General features: G+C 39.8%; 1 protein-coding gene across 1 annotated transcript in view; it reads left to right on the top strand.

Moving 5' to 3' along the window:
• mdn1 (midasin AAA ATPase 1) overlaps positions 1–17,318 on the top strand; it is a 66,889-nt gene that overhangs the window by 24,331 nt on the left and 25,240 nt on the right. The window contains exons 28-57 of the mRNA XM_067416907.1: positions 1,282–1,416; positions 1,840–1,978; positions 3,057–3,195; positions 3,270–3,400; positions 3,620–3,758; positions 3,875–4,004; positions 4,200–4,457; positions 5,020–5,217; positions 5,304–5,512; positions 6,212–6,334; positions 7,863–8,060; positions 8,266–8,373; positions 8,489–8,677; positions 8,767–8,856; positions 9,389–9,652; positions 9,725–9,989; positions 10,206–10,365; positions 10,783–10,899; positions 11,013–11,221; positions 11,951–12,099; positions 12,201–12,400; positions 13,087–13,313; positions 13,409–13,522; positions 14,104–14,233; positions 14,306–14,412; positions 14,501–14,634; positions 14,723–14,883; positions 14,976–15,096; positions 16,166–16,382; positions 16,537–16,777. Coding sequence (XP_067273008.1) covers positions 1,282–1,416; positions 1,840–1,978; positions 3,057–3,195; positions 3,270–3,400; positions 3,620–3,758; positions 3,875–4,004; positions 4,200–4,457; positions 5,020–5,217; positions 5,304–5,512; positions 6,212–6,334; positions 7,863–8,060; positions 8,266–8,373; positions 8,489–8,677; positions 8,767–8,856; positions 9,389–9,652; positions 9,725–9,989; positions 10,206–10,365; positions 10,783–10,899; positions 11,013–11,221; positions 11,951–12,099; positions 12,201–12,400; positions 13,087–13,313; positions 13,409–13,522; positions 14,104–14,233; positions 14,306–14,412; positions 14,501–14,634; positions 14,723–14,883; positions 14,976–15,096; positions 16,166–16,382; positions 16,537–16,777 — 5,002 coding nt within the window. The remainder of the gene's footprint in view (positions 1–1,281; positions 1,417–1,839; positions 1,979–3,056; positions 3,196–3,269; positions 3,401–3,619; positions 3,759–3,874; positions 4,005–4,199; positions 4,458–5,019; positions 5,218–5,303; positions 5,513–6,211; positions 6,335–7,862; positions 8,061–8,265; positions 8,374–8,488; positions 8,678–8,766; positions 8,857–9,388; positions 9,653–9,724; positions 9,990–10,205; positions 10,366–10,782; positions 10,900–11,012; positions 11,222–11,950; positions 12,100–12,200; positions 12,401–13,086; positions 13,314–13,408; positions 13,523–14,103; positions 14,234–14,305; positions 14,413–14,500; positions 14,635–14,722; positions 14,884–14,975; positions 15,097–16,165; positions 16,383–16,536; positions 16,778–17,318) is intronic.

Here is a 17,318-nt window from a genome sequence, read left to right on the forward strand (position 1 = left end):
TAAAAGTATTCATTTATTTGTAAAAATCTTACTGAGCTCAAACTTTTAAATGGTATTTTATGGAAAGATAGACAAAGCTGTTTTATGCATACTGAGCTTTTTACACTGTTAAAGACTTGGATTCCCATCCTAAACATAGACAAAGTTTCAAAAACTAATGTTGGACGTTTGATGGAGTATTTCTGTGTTAAAAATACTCCTTCCGGTTTCTCACAAGTTTCGGAGAGTTTTTTTCGAGTATGGGTCGACTTGACGTTAATAGATCAGAAGGTCCTTGTATGGGCCGTACGGGCTCTTCTCCCGGTAGGGTGCGCGCGCGTGACTAGAGCGAGAGAGGAAATGCACGCACGGAAACACTCGCTCAGATGCAGATCCAGTCGATACAGGCGCCGCGCTCCACTTTATTCCTATGGGTGACGTCGAGCGACTTCAGCGCTTCAGCACAGCATTCCGGGAAGGCAGCTCTGCATTTGACCCGATTTGAACGCAGAAATGACGGGAAGCTTCACAACATCGTTTCAGTCGCGTCGCAAAAGTGGATCTCCACCATTCACTACTGTCAGGACTTCACCAAATCATACCAAAGAAGTGTGTTTTTGACGGAGCGGTCCCAGCGATAAAGGTTCGGTCCTGCTTTGGAAGCAGCCGGTGAGTAAAACTGCGTCTGTGCTGTTGGCTCGTCGCGTGAGTAAACGTCAGTAAACGACACGATCGCGTGCTTCGTCATTTAAATGCGCTAACGGACTCTATTGTTGTTCTATGTAAGTTATAACATTACACTAATCTGACGTGCAAAACCATTTTGCTTGCAACTGCTAAGTTTTAGTTACATACAATAGTCCATAAACCGAATCAAGTCCTCATAAACTGCGAGGAAACAGAAACGTTGACAGGACACTAAATACAGTACATACCACAGAGACGGACGTCCTGTGTTGCTGTTTCTCCTGTTCAATTTATTTCTGCCTCCCAAAGGATCATTATCTATATTAGCTGAGCCATGAGTTTCTCCACGCTTGAGGACGTCACCGCTTTGTTTGCGATTGTCATTCTTTAGCTCCGCCCACACGATACGCCTCCAGGCGCTCGTTTTTTTCCGGAAAGACTCGGTACAGCCCATATTTCTTTTACAAATATAATAAAACTAAAGACTTTTCGGAGATATGAAGGATGCAATACTACTCTATAGGTACTCAAGATTGACATGAGATTGACTGAAACTGAGTGTTTCACCCCCCCTTTAATTTCAAAATGTAATGATCATTGTATTCTCTCTTTCAGGCTACATGCTGTTGGCTGGCCGTGTCAGGAAGCCAGAGGAAGCACTGACCATCCAGAACATTCTGGAGAAACACTTCAAAAGGACGGTGAACCCAGATGTTCTTTTCTCTGAGGCTCAGGTCACCTCTCAGTTCAGTGAGTTTATAAGCACAAACACAGTTTCACAGAAGCGCACCGCATTCTGAAATCAGGTCGATAACTTTCAATTAGGAACGTTGTACTCACTGGTTGTTCCACTGAATTATCACATAAACAAATACCAGTAGTACTGTGCAGTTTAATGACAGTCCCTTAATAAGGGATTTCAGCAACTCCCAGCGGTTCTTACATCATAGTCATTAAATGTGAGTTTATCGACTGTATCTTGTGATGTTCTTATCCATGATGCAGATGAGTTAAGACAGCAAAATCTTTTCGTTGAAATGTTGAATTCTTGATTTTAAATACTTTCCTAAAGATCTGTTTGATTAGCTCACTGTATAACTAATGGCCAGATTGATTGTTTTGGCTGGCACAGTTTGGTATATTGATGGTTGTTGATGGCTTGGCTCTTGGCAGGCCCTTTTGTGGACAGCATTGCGGGTGTCCCTGAAGAGTTCGGTCATGTGGTGTGGACCCAGGGCATGAGGAGACTGGCTGTACTAGTGGGAAGAGCGCTTCGTTTTGGAGAGTCAGTCCTACTTGTCGGGGACACTGGGTAAGCTGTGATACAATCCTCAGGTGAACCTGAATGAGAGGGTTACAAAATCTGTCCTGATTTGTGTTAGAAGATGAAACTAGTTTTAATCTAGATGGTTAACTTAGAAATAATTTCTAAACATATTTTTAACAGTGCTGTTATGAGTTTTGTAGCTTGTAGTACATGGGCCCTTTTTTAACCATCTGCATGCCATGGTCTGAAGCGCATGGCGCTGGTGCACTTTTTGTGTGTCCGAATCCACTTTTGCTAGTTTAATGACAGAAAAAAAAGATCAGAGCACCAGGCGCATAAACCAAATGGGTTGTACATAGTGTCTTAATGAGTCATGGGTGTGTTTTGGGCGTAACGTGCAATAAACCAATCAGAGTCTCATCTCCCGTTCCCTTTAAAAGCCAGTTGTGCTTGCACCGGGGCGGATTCACTAATTACATGGCATGATTTGCAAGTGGAAAAACTGAACCCTTCTCCAGAAAGAAATCTATTTATTTTTAATATTTAAAATATGTTATTAGCAGAATGCACATGCCCTTTAAATAACACAAAAAAATACTGCGCTATTGTCTTTAGAGCAGGTTTTTCATAGTCAATGGCGGCGCAGTCGTTTTCAGTTCCTTAAAATAGCAACACACCTGGTTTTCAGACCAGCACACCCATGGGTGAACAGATTGGCACGAGTGCATTTGCCATTTAAACAGCGAAGCTCTGGGCGTGAAAATGATAACTGCTTCAAGGTGAAACTAGCACAAAACACTTGTCGTGTCTGGTGTCCCATTTCGTTGGGTGTATGATAGTGCCCTCATGTCTGTTAATTTGTCAGTGTACAGTCGTAAAAAATCATAAAAATATGATGTTGCACTTGTCATGTCCAATCTTTTTTTCCAATAAAATTCTGCACTGCACTGATTAGCAGTGACTAGCCACACCCCTGTTTCAACAGGAAATATAATTTTATATTCAGCAGGAAATGTGTCAGCAAAGGAAACAAAATTAGCCTTTAAAATCATAGTTTGTTATTGGTAAATACTTGATATTCCAGAAGCTTAGTTGGTTCACATGTTCCTCCCCACTTCTCCAGGTGTGGTAAGACCACCATCTGCCAGCTGTTTGCCGCACTAGCCGGTCAAAAGTTCTTCTCCCTGAACTGCCATTTGCATATGGAAACGTCAGACTTTCTGGGAGGCCTCCGACCCGTCCGTCACACGGGAACCCAACAGGTAATATTCAGATTTCCCCAGATTATCAAGTCTGAAAATATATGCGTTTTTGATATGAATTTAATGTGGTTCAGGCTGATGCGGAGGACGGCCGTCTGTTTGAGTGGCATGATGGACCACTGGTCCTGGCAATGAAACAGAATGGCGTGTTTCTATTGGATGAGATCTCGCTGGCAGATGACTCAGTGCTGGAGAGACTCAATAGGTGTGTGTTTACATTCCTCACATTTATCTGTTCTCATTGACGTACTGTTTAAAGTATACTGTTCATACTGACCCCAAAGTTGTTCCCCATATTTGCAACTTCTGCATTGCAATAAGATAAAATAATGCAAAAAACGAATCACCCATCCTCTGTACAGTACTGATATTGGCACATCTGATGTCTAAAGGGACTGTGTGACTGTCTGTGTGTTCTGTGCAGTGTGTTGGAGACCGAGAAATCTTTGGTGCTGGCAGAGAAAGGCAGCGGAGATGATGATGATGTTGAGCTGATCATTGCCGGGAGGAAGTTCCGACTCGTTGCCACCATGAACCCTGGAGGTGACTTTGGAAAGAAAGAGGTCAGTACACAGAGAATTCGCTTGGCTGAAGAATATTATGTTGAGGATTCTTAAAAATGATGTTTACATGGAAGAAACAAGCAACGAGTGGCACTGATGTGTTTGCATATGTACAGCTGTCTCCAGCACTCAGGAACAGGTTCACAGAGATTTGGTGCCCCCAGAGCAACAGCCGGAATGATCTAATGCAGATCATCCAGCACAATCTGCGGCCCGGATTATCTCTGGACCAGCATGACCACCAAGGTGAGTCGCTCTGCACAGAGCTACCAATTATATCAAGCCTTGTTCCCACCTTGTGCAATATTGAAATCTGATTGGTCTACAGCCAAATGTCTGTATAATTACTACAAAACTGTAGAGTTGACCTTTGTCCCCTGCACCCAATCTTCTACACTGTTCTAGTCTCATGTCATTGCCATTCCTCTCTTCCCATCCCAGGTAAAGACATAGCAGATCTCATGTTGGACTTCATCGACTGGCTGACCAATCAGGAGTTTGGTCGGCGGTGTATTCTAAGTGTGCGAGACATTCTGTCATGGGTGAACTTCATGAACACAGTATGTGAGCGGGACGAAGATGGCTTCATGACCATGGGGGAGCTGGAGGAGGAGGAGCCAGAATGGGACCAGAGACTGGACACTGTAACAGCATTTATTCATGCTGCATGCCTTGTGTACGTGGATGGAATCGGCTCAGGTGGGAGAAAATAGACCGCTTTTTTTTCATCTTTTGGTACATATTTACCACCAAAAAGAGCAGCTTTTTAAATAATAAAAAAAATGATGCTTGTATAAAATCCTTTGTAGTTGTTATTGGCATTAGTGAAGACTTATATAGTGAAGACAAAATTAAACGAAAGTAATTTACGTTGCTGTTCAAAAGTTTGGGGTCAGCAAGATTTTAAAAACTGTTATGATTATCAAGGCTTGTAAAATTATATTACAATCTTATTTTAACATATTTTATGATGTAAGATTTAAGATGAATAATTTATTTCTGTGATGACACAGTTGAATTTTCAGCATCATTACTCATCATTACTTTTTTAGTGTCACATGATCCTTCAGATATCATTCTATTATGCTGATTTGATACATTTCCGATTATTATCATTGTTGAAAACCCGAAATGGCTTTTTCTGTCATTTTTAATCAATTGAATGCATCCTTTAAGTTTGTACAGTTTTTGCATTTACAGATGTTATATCTCTTCCCATACTTACATTCCCATGACCTCATTTTTTTCTTCTTGGTTCCAGGAACCACAGTTTCGGCATCAGAGAATGCCCTGGTGGCACGGAAGTTGAGTCTGGAGTATCTGGAGAAGAGACTGAGCAGAATTACGGAGCTGGATGAGGAGATGCGAGACACGCTCAGAGTCTACGACACTAGTGTCCCCAGAGAGCCCCAGTGGGGTGAAGACTTCTTTGGCATTGACCCCTTCTACATCGCAGCAGGTGAGGAATCTAACAAAATATGAAAAGAATTTGTCAGATATGACTTTTGGGTTCTGTTTGCTACATTTTGTCTGATGTTCCCACAGGTCCTGAGAGCGAGGGCAGGAGTCTGTCGGACTACGCTTTGAGTGCGGGCACCACTGCAGTGAATGCTCAGAGGTTACTGCGGGCACTGAAGCTTCAGAGACCCATACTGCTCGAGGGCTCACCCGGAGTGGGCAAGACCAGCCTGGTCACTGCCCTTGCCAAGGCCTCTGGGAACCATCTTGTCAGGATCAACCTGTCTGATCAAACTGTATGTCAAAGAAACGTAGAGTTTTGCTTTAGCAGAACCTCACTGCACCGTAGAACACCAAATCTAATAGATTTTTTAAAACCATCACACATCATTACAATGATATATGAATTTAAAAAATATATTTTGAAAGGGGGAAAAAACATCAACATTATATACACTGTCTTTCAATAGTTTGATTAGATTTTAATCTTTATTCAGCAAGGATATATTAAATTAGATTTTAGCAGCGACTGCAAATTGCAACCATCCATGACCACTTCACTGTAAGGAGATCCGTGGTGTATGTAGATATAAATGGTTAATTCTAACGTAATATAAACATAACGGTTCATTATGTATGGTCTTTATACACCACTGAAAACATAGTTTTGTACATTATATTGTATTTCTGTCAATAGATCCTCATAAATAAAAACTGCACCTAATCACTTTTAAATTGGTCAAAAGTGACAGTAAAGATATTTTTATACACAGAATATTTTTTTATTTCAAATAGATGCTGAAAATTCAGCTTTGTCATCACATTTTAGAATATTATAAAATAGAATATGTTTCATTCATTAAATGCTGCCTTGGTGAGAATGTGTTTTCAAAAACATTGACAAATCTTACAGAGCACAATCTTTTGAATAGTGTATATGCAATAGTGCATCATTTCAAAGCTGATTTTAATGGTGCTGTATCCTCTCTGCACAGGATGTAACGGATCTGTTTGGGACAGATCTGCCAGTGGAAGGTGGGAAAGGAGGGGAGTTTGCGTGGCGTGATGGTCCTCTACTTGCTGGGCTGAAGGCTGGACATTGGATTGTCCTAGATGAGGTACATCTGAATTAGGGCTGGGCGATAAATCGATTTTATGAATTAATTCGAGTTTTTAGTTTACGACGATTTTTGTGAATGAAAATCGGTTTTCTCTTTCAAATCCGCCGACGCTCCCCTCTGAGCTCCCGTAATGGCTCAGCCCTCCCCGCGCGCGTTTGCCACAGAGGTACACAAACAACAAGGATCGCGTCTAACAACATACCGTGTCATTCGTAATTGGTTCAGTTTTTCACAGAACAATTAACAATATGTGTGTTTGAAGTCTGAACGGAACCGCGCTAGGCGCTACTCATTTAAAGCTGCGCTGACACGAACGCAGCGCGAGCTCACACACGGGCCAATCTCGTGACAGACACGATACACAGTGCTGGTGATCCAGTGAGAGAGCGTTTAAATCAACACACCATCGCTACTGTGATCTAGTGGAAGCGGTCGGCGCACAATTCTGTTATAAACCACAGATATCAGATCAAACAGAGCTGTGCGAAGGTCAGGGGTTTCAGTCACAAAACACCAACATTTACCACGATTGTACTGTAGTAAAACCACATGGATTTAATGTTGTTGTTGTCATTATTTATCTCAGGATTCGTACAACCTTTTGAGATTGAAATTCAAGCACTTTCCAATGGTTTTCAAGAGCTTCACACTTATTTCCAGCACTTCAAAGCTCTAGATATCCGATTGTAATGTTATTTTTAATGTGATGGTTTGTAAAACTAAAAGTTTAAAGGGGTCTTGTGAAAGAAATAGTCGAATGTTTTTTTTAGTTTATTTTTTTTAAATGTGTAATCCATTTTGTAGCATTTTTATTTAAAAAAAGATATGAAATGCCCACCACTATAACCAGCAGAAGAGCACTTATTGATTTATTAGCGATTTTCACTCCCTAATGTATGGAGAAAAGTACGAAGTCACAGTCTCAGGAAAAACTAAACTTTTCTTCAAATTGTGACTAAATTACAGTAAAGTAAAGAGCTCCTTTAATAATCACTGAAGCTGTCGATCAGTTCAGTGTGAGACTATTGAAGAACAATGCTAATCTATATTTAATAAGAGCATTAGGCTACATTTAAATTTCCCCTATACTTTTTTTGCACATTACTGTTGTTAATAAAAGTTAATTTTATCTGCATATCAATTCATAAACATTTGATATGTATACTGTTTATTGCAAAAGATATGGTGCCCATTTATACTGTGGAATAGTCGGGGGTTATTCACATGCGGAAAGTTTTGCACCCCAGGTGGCACTTCTACCAAGCTGCAAATATTTAATTTTACCTAAACAAAATAAAGTTAAAACTTGTTTTGAACAATTTCTTTGTCATCTGCAGACTGATTTTAAGTAGGAGGGGGAAAAAATCGTTTTAAATCGTAAATCGAATTTTTGGTGAAAAAATCGGGGATTTTTTTTTTGGGCCATATCGCCCAGCCCTAATCTGAATGGCTAGTAGTATTTTCAGTCAGAATTGAGAACGCATTGGTTTGTAGATTATTGACTGATCAATCCTCTCATCTACAGCTGAATCTGGCCTCTCAGTCAGTGCTGGAAGGTCTTAATGCTTGCTTTGACCATCGTGCTGAGATCTACATCCCTGAGCTGGGCATGCGCTTCCATGTTCAGCATGAGAAGACCAAGATCTTCGGCTGCCAAAACCCTTTCACACAGGGAGGAGGACGCAAAGGCCTTCCCAAGTCCTTCCTTAACAGATTCACTCAGGTAACTTGGATCTAATTACTTTTGTCATCTGTATGTTTTCTCTTCTGTCTTAGAGATCACCTGTTTCACAAAGTATATGAATTTACAATATTTTTACTGCAGTTTTTATCATAATGTATGGTTATGGTCTGAAACGTGAGTCATACAATAAGAGACCAAAATACACATTTGATTGAAAACATATATCTATATTTTCCTCATTCAGGTTTATGTGGATGCACTAACCAATGAAGACATGCAGTTCATTGGTGACTCCATCTTTCCTAACATTGACAATGCAGTCATCTCAAAAATGGTGCAGTTTAGCAACCGAGTAAGTGGACAACACTTCCCTTAAGCAGTGTTCTTCTGTTGCTCTTTTAATTGACATATGTAGATATTCCGTTTATCTATCATAACAAAAAAGTTTGACTTTCTTGTTCTCTAAGCTTGTCCAAGAAGTGACGGTTGAGAGGAAGTGGGGCCAGAGAGGAGGACCATGGGAGTTTAATCTCCGTGACCTGTTCCGCTGGTGTCAGCTGATGCAGACTGACCAATCACCAGGCTTCTTCAACCCCGGGCAGCATGTTGGACTTGTGTATGCAGACCGCATGAGGACAGAGGCAGACAAGGCTCAGGTAGCCATGCTAATTTAAATACCATTTATCACTCATTATAGGGAGACATGAACATGGCTGTTGAGCAATAATATATGTTCTGTTCTCAGGTGTTAGCAGTGTTTAGGAAGGTGTTTGGAGAAGACTTTGAGCCTTACATGGGCTCTAGGCAGTTTCATATCACCCCTTTGAACTTGCAGGTGGGTCAGAAATATATAATATAATGTCATATAATATAAAAAATATATTTGTTTTAGTCTTTATTTTTATTAATTTTTTAACCCTTAATCTGGAATCTATAATATGAAGTAATATAACAATCTTTTAATGTTATATAAATATATAAATCTTAAAAAACATTAGATGTGAGAATATAACATCAAATAATATAATTAATCTAAAATAAAATAATATAATATAATGTATTATGTTTTAGTCTTTATTTTGTTTATTTTAATCCTTAATCAGTAATCATTGATATGGAATTACATTATTATAATATAAATCTTAAGAAACATTATGATTATATAATATAATAAATATAGTATAGGCTCATTTATTTATATTGCACATTTCATATACAATGGTACAATAAATGCTTTACATTTAAAAAGGGTTTTTTTTTTTAATCTTCTATTTTTGTTTTAACTCTTAACCTGTAATCTATAATATAAAATTATAAGTCTTAATAAACATGGGGTGTGCAAATATCTCTTTCTGTCGCACATGCAGTTGGGTTACTCAGTTCTGCAGCGTAGTGGAGGGGCGCCTATTGCTCTGGATCCTCCTCTGTCGATCACCCATTATTCCTTGCGCCCTCTGGAGGCCCTGATGAAGTGTGTGGAGATGGGGTGGATGGTCATACTGGTGGGTCCCACTGCGAGTGGAAAGAGCAGTCTTGTGCATCTGCTTGCACTGTTAACGGGACACAGACTGAGGGTTATGGCCATGAACAGCGCCATGGACACAACAGAGCTGCTGGGCGGCTTTGAGCAGGTCTGTTGGAAATTACAGTCGAGAGGATTTTCACTAGCTTGGTGTTTTCGTTAACACGGTGATCTGTTTCAGGTGGACATCATACGGCCGTGGCAGCAGGTCTTGGAGAGCATGGACTATGTGGTTGCCATGGTGACCAGGCGAGGCCTGATGTCACTGGACGGTGCGGTGCAGGACACTGAGTTTCTGTTGAGCACGTGGAGCACTTTCCGCCGCTGGCTGCGAGAGGAGGGACTGGACACCACGGAGGGCGTGGTCACATTTGATGCTTTAAACAAACTGGAGGTCATTATTGTTCTGCTGCACAAACTCAACACTAAACTCAAGGTCTTAACAGGTAAGGACACTACACTACTGAGTACTTGTCCTGTATATGCCTTGCAAATTCAAACATTTGGTTTTTTGTGATATTCAAATATGAATTCTGCTTGTTGACTTGTCAGTCCTGTAAAATATTTGGCTCACCAACAGTGATCGTCAGTAAAAATGGTTTGAACATTACATTTAAATTTAACCCTTTGAGCTTTATATAATCTTTGATTGTCCCCTGCAGACATGTCAAAGCTGCAGATGGACTTCACTCTACTGAAGGAGCGCTTGGCTCAGATGCAGGACGGCTGGACTCACGGGGGCTTTGAGTGGCTGGATGGGACATTAGTTCAGGCACTGCAGGCTGGAGACTGGTTACTCATGGACAATGTCAACTTCTGCAGGTCAGATGTGTTTTATGCTTAGAGCTTAAACTGTCTTTTTAGAGTCTCTAAGTAGATTTGTAGACACACATTTTAATAAAGAATAATATGACTAATTTAAGTCAAGTCTTTGTTTTAATGAATCAGTTGAGTAAATGATTCAGTGACTGATTTTTAGTGACCTACTGACATAACACTCATCAACACTCATCTCTGAAAAATAAAACATGGGATATTATCTTATAATGGTCTAATTTTAAGACTACTCATCAAATTAGATTTAATTCAAATATAAACATTTTATAAATGGGACTGATATATTGATTTGAGTTTTAAGTAACTTAAGAAAGAGTGCAGAATAATACAAAACATGAAACTATCATAGCGTTAACCAGATGTGATATGAAATTTCTTAAATGAACTGTTTATGTGTTTCAGCCCTTCAGTGTTGGATCGACTCAATGCCCTCCTGGAGCCTGGCGGGTCATTAACCATTAATGAACGAGGAATTATTGATGGAACCACACCCACCATCACCCCCCACCCTAACTTCAGGTACAATCAAATCATGAACGGTCACCACTTCCAGCTAAACTGTTTCCATCCTCATTATGCCATGGGAATGTACAGATCTGTGAAACTCGTAGATTTTTTTTAACCTGTTCCAGGTTGTTCCTCACCATGGATCCCATGCACGGGGAGATCTCCCGAGCCATGAGGAACCGTGGTGTTGAGATCTACATCCCTGGCGAGCCCGAGGGTGTGTGCTGGGACAATCTGGATCTAAAGATGGTTTTACACACCCTGGGTGTGACTGGAGACTGTGTGTGTGACCTGCTCATCTCCATTCATTCAGAAATCAAGAAGACTATATGGGGTGCGTCTATGATTTTTAAAAACCCCTGTTCAGAGTTTTAGTGATGTTTTAACCCTTAAATGCATGAATGTTTTGCCAGTCATTATTACATAATATAAGTCTTTAGCGACTCTATATCTATTTTAACTTCCGCCATAGTATAAAACTCCTGATATTATAATAATTACAAAAAAATAAGTTATTTTTAGAACTTGGAAGAGTTTTCGCAGTACATTCAGCACATGGGTGATCATATTCATGATCTCAAATATTATCAAAACTGCTGTCTTCAACGTCTTCAAAATCAATATTTTGATCTCTGACAGCTTCACCAGATCCACCATCAAGTTAAAGTGACACTAATATTTGATTGCGTTCAGTACTTGCTCTGCAGTAAATCGCTGAGCCATTTCAAGTTGTTTTTATGTTTTGTTTTATTGCTTTGATAATAGTAAGTGAAACATCTCGTCATCAGTGTGTATCAGACATTATCACTTTGAGGAATAAAGGTGAATTACACTTATTGAGTCATTTGAGATTTAGTTGTGGTTGCACACCTACACACTTTTAATAAAATGTTAGAAAACAGATTTGTTTAAATATAATAATATAATTATATAAATATAATTAGTATATAATTATTCATAATAAATAGATTGAGAAATACTTAGAAAGTTGAAGTCTATTTGAGGTGGAGGGTAATGAATGCATTTAAGGGTTAATGGCTATTTTCTCTTTAACCTCTTCTAGACTCACCAGCGTCATCCATGTCATCTCTGCTCCATGCTGCATCTCTCTTGTCTGGTCAGCTCCAGAGGGGTGTGGATCTGCCCAGTGCCCTTCTACAAGCCTGTGGAGAGGCTTATGCTTTCTGTCAGCGCACCACTGCTAACCAGCAGGTTCATAGACATGTTTCATTAAAGATGACAAGCTAAGATATATAATGCCATAATCCCTCGAATTATGCCCCATCAACCCCACCTTCCACATCTTGTCTTAGCTGGCACAGGAAGTCATAGAGAGGCAGTTGGCAGTGCTGGACTCCGAGGACTGGGGCAGTGGGCTGCTGTGTGCAGGCGTGTGGCCGGACCGCATCCCCTCAGCCCTGCTGTGCACTGAGGACTCCTGTTTTTCCAGTGTCCAGAGAGACGGACAGGTCCTCCTGTACTGTCTCAACACTCTCAGCCTTTATGGAAAAAGGTCAGAACTATATATATATATATATATCATTTTGTTCTTTATTACCAGCCACTTCATTAGAGAGTTACTAATCTTGAGATGTGCTAATATCTGTGATCATTAAAGTTAGTACAATTTCAATTTAAGTTATTTAAGTTTTTTTCTAGCTTCAGTTTAGTTTATTTTTTTCTGCATTTGTTTTTTCTGCATATTTATTATTTATTTTTTGTTTTGTTGTTCTAAGAGCTGCCATATTCTTTCAAACTCTTTTTTTCACATAAAATTATTGAAGCTCAAATCAGTATTTTATACATCTATTGATTTATTTATTTGGTAAATAGATAATACAGCTAGCTGAACTCCAATAATATCTGAACCATAACAATGAATTGTTTTGTTGTAGTTTTGAGTGTATTATTTCAATCAACAAAAATGATAGGTAAACAAATATTTGTTCTTTTTTATGTAGTTAAAGGGATAGGTCACCCAAAATTTTTGGGTGAACTATCCCTTTGAAACTGCAGTCCATAACTTGCCACTCTAGCGGTAAATAAACAAAACTGCATGCATCTTGCGGAAGAAAATTGTAGCCAGAGCTACTTCTCTGTTTATGTCTATGACGAGTCGTGCAGGAATTTTGAACACAAAAAATGTTACGGACTGCAGCTTTAACAACAATAACCTTGTATGATCTTTTTCCGATTTAGGAATCGTCCACTGAGCCTAGTTGACCTGCAGAGGGCGATGCAGAGCGGTGCTTCACTGGACGGGCTGCAGTTTTCTGGAGGCGGAGGACTGGACGGAGGCGCTGAGAATGCATTGCGCCTCCTCCCGACAGCAGTTAAAATACTGACAGAAAGAGCTTCTCACAGTGACTGGGTTCTCAGAACCAGCTGGCTCTCCCACCTGACCAAAATGTACAAACATGCACCAGGTAGGCTGTATAGGAAAAAGAATGCCTTTTAATGCGTAGCCATACTACTCGAGTGCCTATCTGTCACAGTCCTGAGCTCATGTTTGTCTTTGCAGATGCAGCTCTGATGCAGCTGGAGGCGGGATGCACAGCGCTGAAGGCCGTATTCAACAGCAAGCTCATCGGAAAAGGCAAAAGTCTAGCAGAGCTTTTACAGCCACACAGCACAGGTACATATACAACTATCTGCTGATCTAACTAAAGCCGTTTGAGTAGGGAAAAACAATATTGTGATATAATATCAATCCAAATGACCAAACAATTCCACAATTCATTCAAGTACTGATAGATGAAAGATCCACCCTGTATTATTTTCTGCTAAACACTGTGGTTCATTATAAAGTCAATCACATAATGGAAGTTAAGTGCATTAAGAATGCCACTTAATGGCCTTTAAAGGTGGACCTATAATGCCTCTTTTGACAAGATAGTAAGTCTCAGTATGTAATATGAATCTCAGCTGTCGCACATATCTGAAGCACACGCATAGAAAGCTGGATGTCAGACAGCGCAAACCTAAGTATTAAACTAAGTTCTTATGTGACTTCATATTGCATAGAAACTGCAAATGGCTTATTGTGAAACACACTGCTCATGAATTATGGGGATTTAAAAAAAGATTAGTAGAGGATTTTTACCATTATAGGGTGGTTGTGTACACACATTTGTTCAAACAAAATTTTGCTAAATGTATACTCATATTCAAACCTATAATATTCAGTCGATCTTGTGAAATTACTTTCCTGATCAGATGACTACAGGATTCTGGTAGACATGCGCTGGAACAAGCAGTACTTGGACATCTTGGCCAACACCTGCAACTTTGAGGATGAGGAGAGATACATGGAATTCATGGAAGCACTCAACGCTGTTGCCAACAGGTAAGTCCTTATTCTGTTTTACTGCGATGTTTTTGTAGCAAACATTATATGTTATGTTTTATGTTTTGAAAGAATCATTTTGCTGATGGACCGAGAGGAGAGAGCAGCTATTAACAGCAGTGCTGGAAACAGCTCGCCTCATAACAGCGCTCTTAGGCTTGCCACTGCCTTCTCAAAAGGTACTCACACACTTCCGCAGCCTTGTTAATATTAGGAGACATGAACACATGAGGTGGTGTGTGACCATTTTATGTTTGGGTTTTATAGGGACGGTGGACATAGGTCACCTGCCTCATCCAGTGTTGGTCCACCTGCGCTCGTTTTTTGACCTGTGGGATTCATTCGTACTGCAAGCCATGCAGTCGGGCCAGCCCTACATCTCTGACCACCTCATGTTTGAGGTCAGAACTGTGTTCCTCAGAGCGGTTTCATTATAGCCTTGCTGCTCTGTTCTGCAGTCGGTTTACAGTGATGTGATTGTGTGTCCAGATCCTCCAGCTGCTGCAGTGGAGGGATCGTTTCTGGCTTGTGTGTAACTCTCTGTCTGCGGATACACTGGGTGTGTGTGTGCTGTCCCTGCACTGGCAGTGGGTGCACAAAAACTTAATTTTGCGGCTGCCTCAGCTTTTGATGGGGGATAGTGACTATGAGTGAGTAGTGGATTTATTACATGTCAAATATCTTTCATGTGATGTTCTATTTAGTGTTTGTTTATATGTTTATGTGTGTATGTTTGTTTCAGAGGCCAACAGGAATTACACACCATCTCCACGGCCATCCAGAACACACTTTCCAGCTCTGTGGCTGTGGCCTCTGCTCTAAAGGGCATTCAAAAGACATTAGGAAAGCCACTGCCATTCAAGGTATGTACATATAAATACAGTCACACAAAAAAATAATTCTATTTTTTTATTAGTAGGTGCAGGACACTATAGATCAGTTGTGATTAAAGATACTTACATTTTTATATAAGGTTTAAATGTATTTTATAATGTGGTAATTTTACAGTAAATTTCCATATTGATGAAGAAACAACATGCAGTATATTTTAATGTATACTGTAAATATTATTTTTAAGAATGAAGGCCAGTCTCTGATACTACTGCTATGGACCCAACCCCACCATTTTAAAAATTAATAACAGCCATTGAACATTACTGTGTAATTGAAAGAAACAATTATTAAACTTAAAAAATATAACAACTTTTACTTTAAGTTAACTTGAAACAATCCTCACATAAACCCATAATAAATGTCATAATTATTAAATTTCTGTTAGACAGAAAGGGAACAAGTAAAGTTATCAAACAGACTGCACTGCATAAATTAAATATAGATTGATCCTTAAATATAGATCTTTAGTCAAGAGCAGTAAGTCATTTTCTCATTATACAGCGGTATATAAATATTATTACAGTTTAAAATAACCTAAACAGTTTTATTACATTCCATTGCATAATTTGTGCCATTACTCCAGTCTTCAGTGTCATGTGATCCTTCAGAAAGCATTCTAACATGCTGATTAGGTGCTAAAGAAACATTTCTTATAATTTCTTTTTTGAGTGTTGAAAATGTTTGTGCTTCTTGATATTTTTGTGAAAATCATATTTAGTATAAAGTTCGAAAGAAGAGCATTTATTTGAAATCGAAAGCTTTTGTAACATTATAAATGTCTTTACTGTCACTTGTGATCAATTTAATGTGTTCTTGCTAAATAAAACCAGATTTAATTTCTTTTATAAAAAATAAAAATAATAATAATAATGCTTACTGACCCCAAACTTTTGAATGGTAGTGTAGATCTGATAAAAATAAAAAGAGGCACGCACCCAAAAAATAGATGGAGAAAGTCAATAAAAAGTATCAGAGGTATTTTATTTCAATCCTCAGTTGTAACTGATCTAAAATAATCCCACAATGTTTTCTGTGCAGCTGGAGGCGGTGGCTGAATGTGCAGCCCGTTTGCGAGTGCTGTGCCGGGCTTTGGATGTTAGGGACCTGCGCCTGGACAACAGCCTCGCATCGCTATGGAAACAAGAGGTGTCCCGTCTCCGTGGCGTGGCCATGGGAATTGACTCAAAAGAGGCTCTGCTGGAAGCTTGGGGTCTGGTGCTTCAGGCCAACCTCCTGCTGGAGCCTCAGAACTCAGGTAAACTAGTCACTTGGACAAGAATTACTGTCAAAATTGAAAGGTAACCTTCTAAAGAATTGTGAGCTTAAAGGTGCCGTGCTAGACCATACAACCAGGCAAACCCTGACCCCCTTAGTTTAATAACACAAACTATACTAATCTTTCTATCCAGGTATCCTGGAGAGGCTTGTGAGCTGTGTGGATCAGCAGCAGGGTCATATGGCTTCCTGTGGCCTGCTGGACTCTCTGTCTGATGATAATGAGGAGGAAGTGGGAGACAGTGCCGCACCAGACAGGGAGGTGTTACTGCAGCTTGCACGCAGGGCTCAACTGTGGCCAGCACTGGAAGAACTGGCGGTACTTAACCAGATGAAAGTCACCACAGACCTGCTGTACCTGTCAGTCACACCCAGGTATGATGATGATGTTTCTCTATCAAATTATTGAAGGTAGGGTTGGACATTTCTGAGAGGCTAGCAATAACAAGCTAGCTTTTAAAGTATAATATCCCATCCTCCCTTCCTAGTGTCTCCAAGGCCACACCTCCAAACACAAAGCATCACAAGACGAGAGACTGTTAAATTACCTTGTGTCTCAAAAGCACATAACATTACAATAATAATGAAGAACGTAAACAACTTTACAGAGCTCTTACTCTTACCACCTAACTGTGTTGACTGAAATGAAATGCATAAGTCTGAGTCTGAGGACATGAACAGCTCCGGGTAGAAAGTCACGGGTTGCCATCTTGTAATTAGGGTTGAGACATAGCGTGACCGCAGCATTAGCTCATTGTTTTGGTTCAGGAGGAACTGTAAAAGGCAGCTGCCTTGCCTCATTAAATGTGCTGATGACATTCATTTCTCACTGGAGGTATGGAAATACATATATTGACAGGCAGGACATTGTATCATTGCATTCCATAGAAGATAATGAAATTTCTTTTAATATTTA

This window comes from Pseudorasbora parva, chromosome 15 (assembly GCF_024679245.1).
Source record: "Pseudorasbora parva isolate DD20220531a chromosome 15, ASM2467924v1, whole genome shotgun sequence".
In the NCBI taxonomy this organism is placed as follows: domain Eukaryota; kingdom Metazoa; phylum Chordata; class Actinopteri; order Cypriniformes; family Gobionidae; genus Pseudorasbora; species Pseudorasbora parva.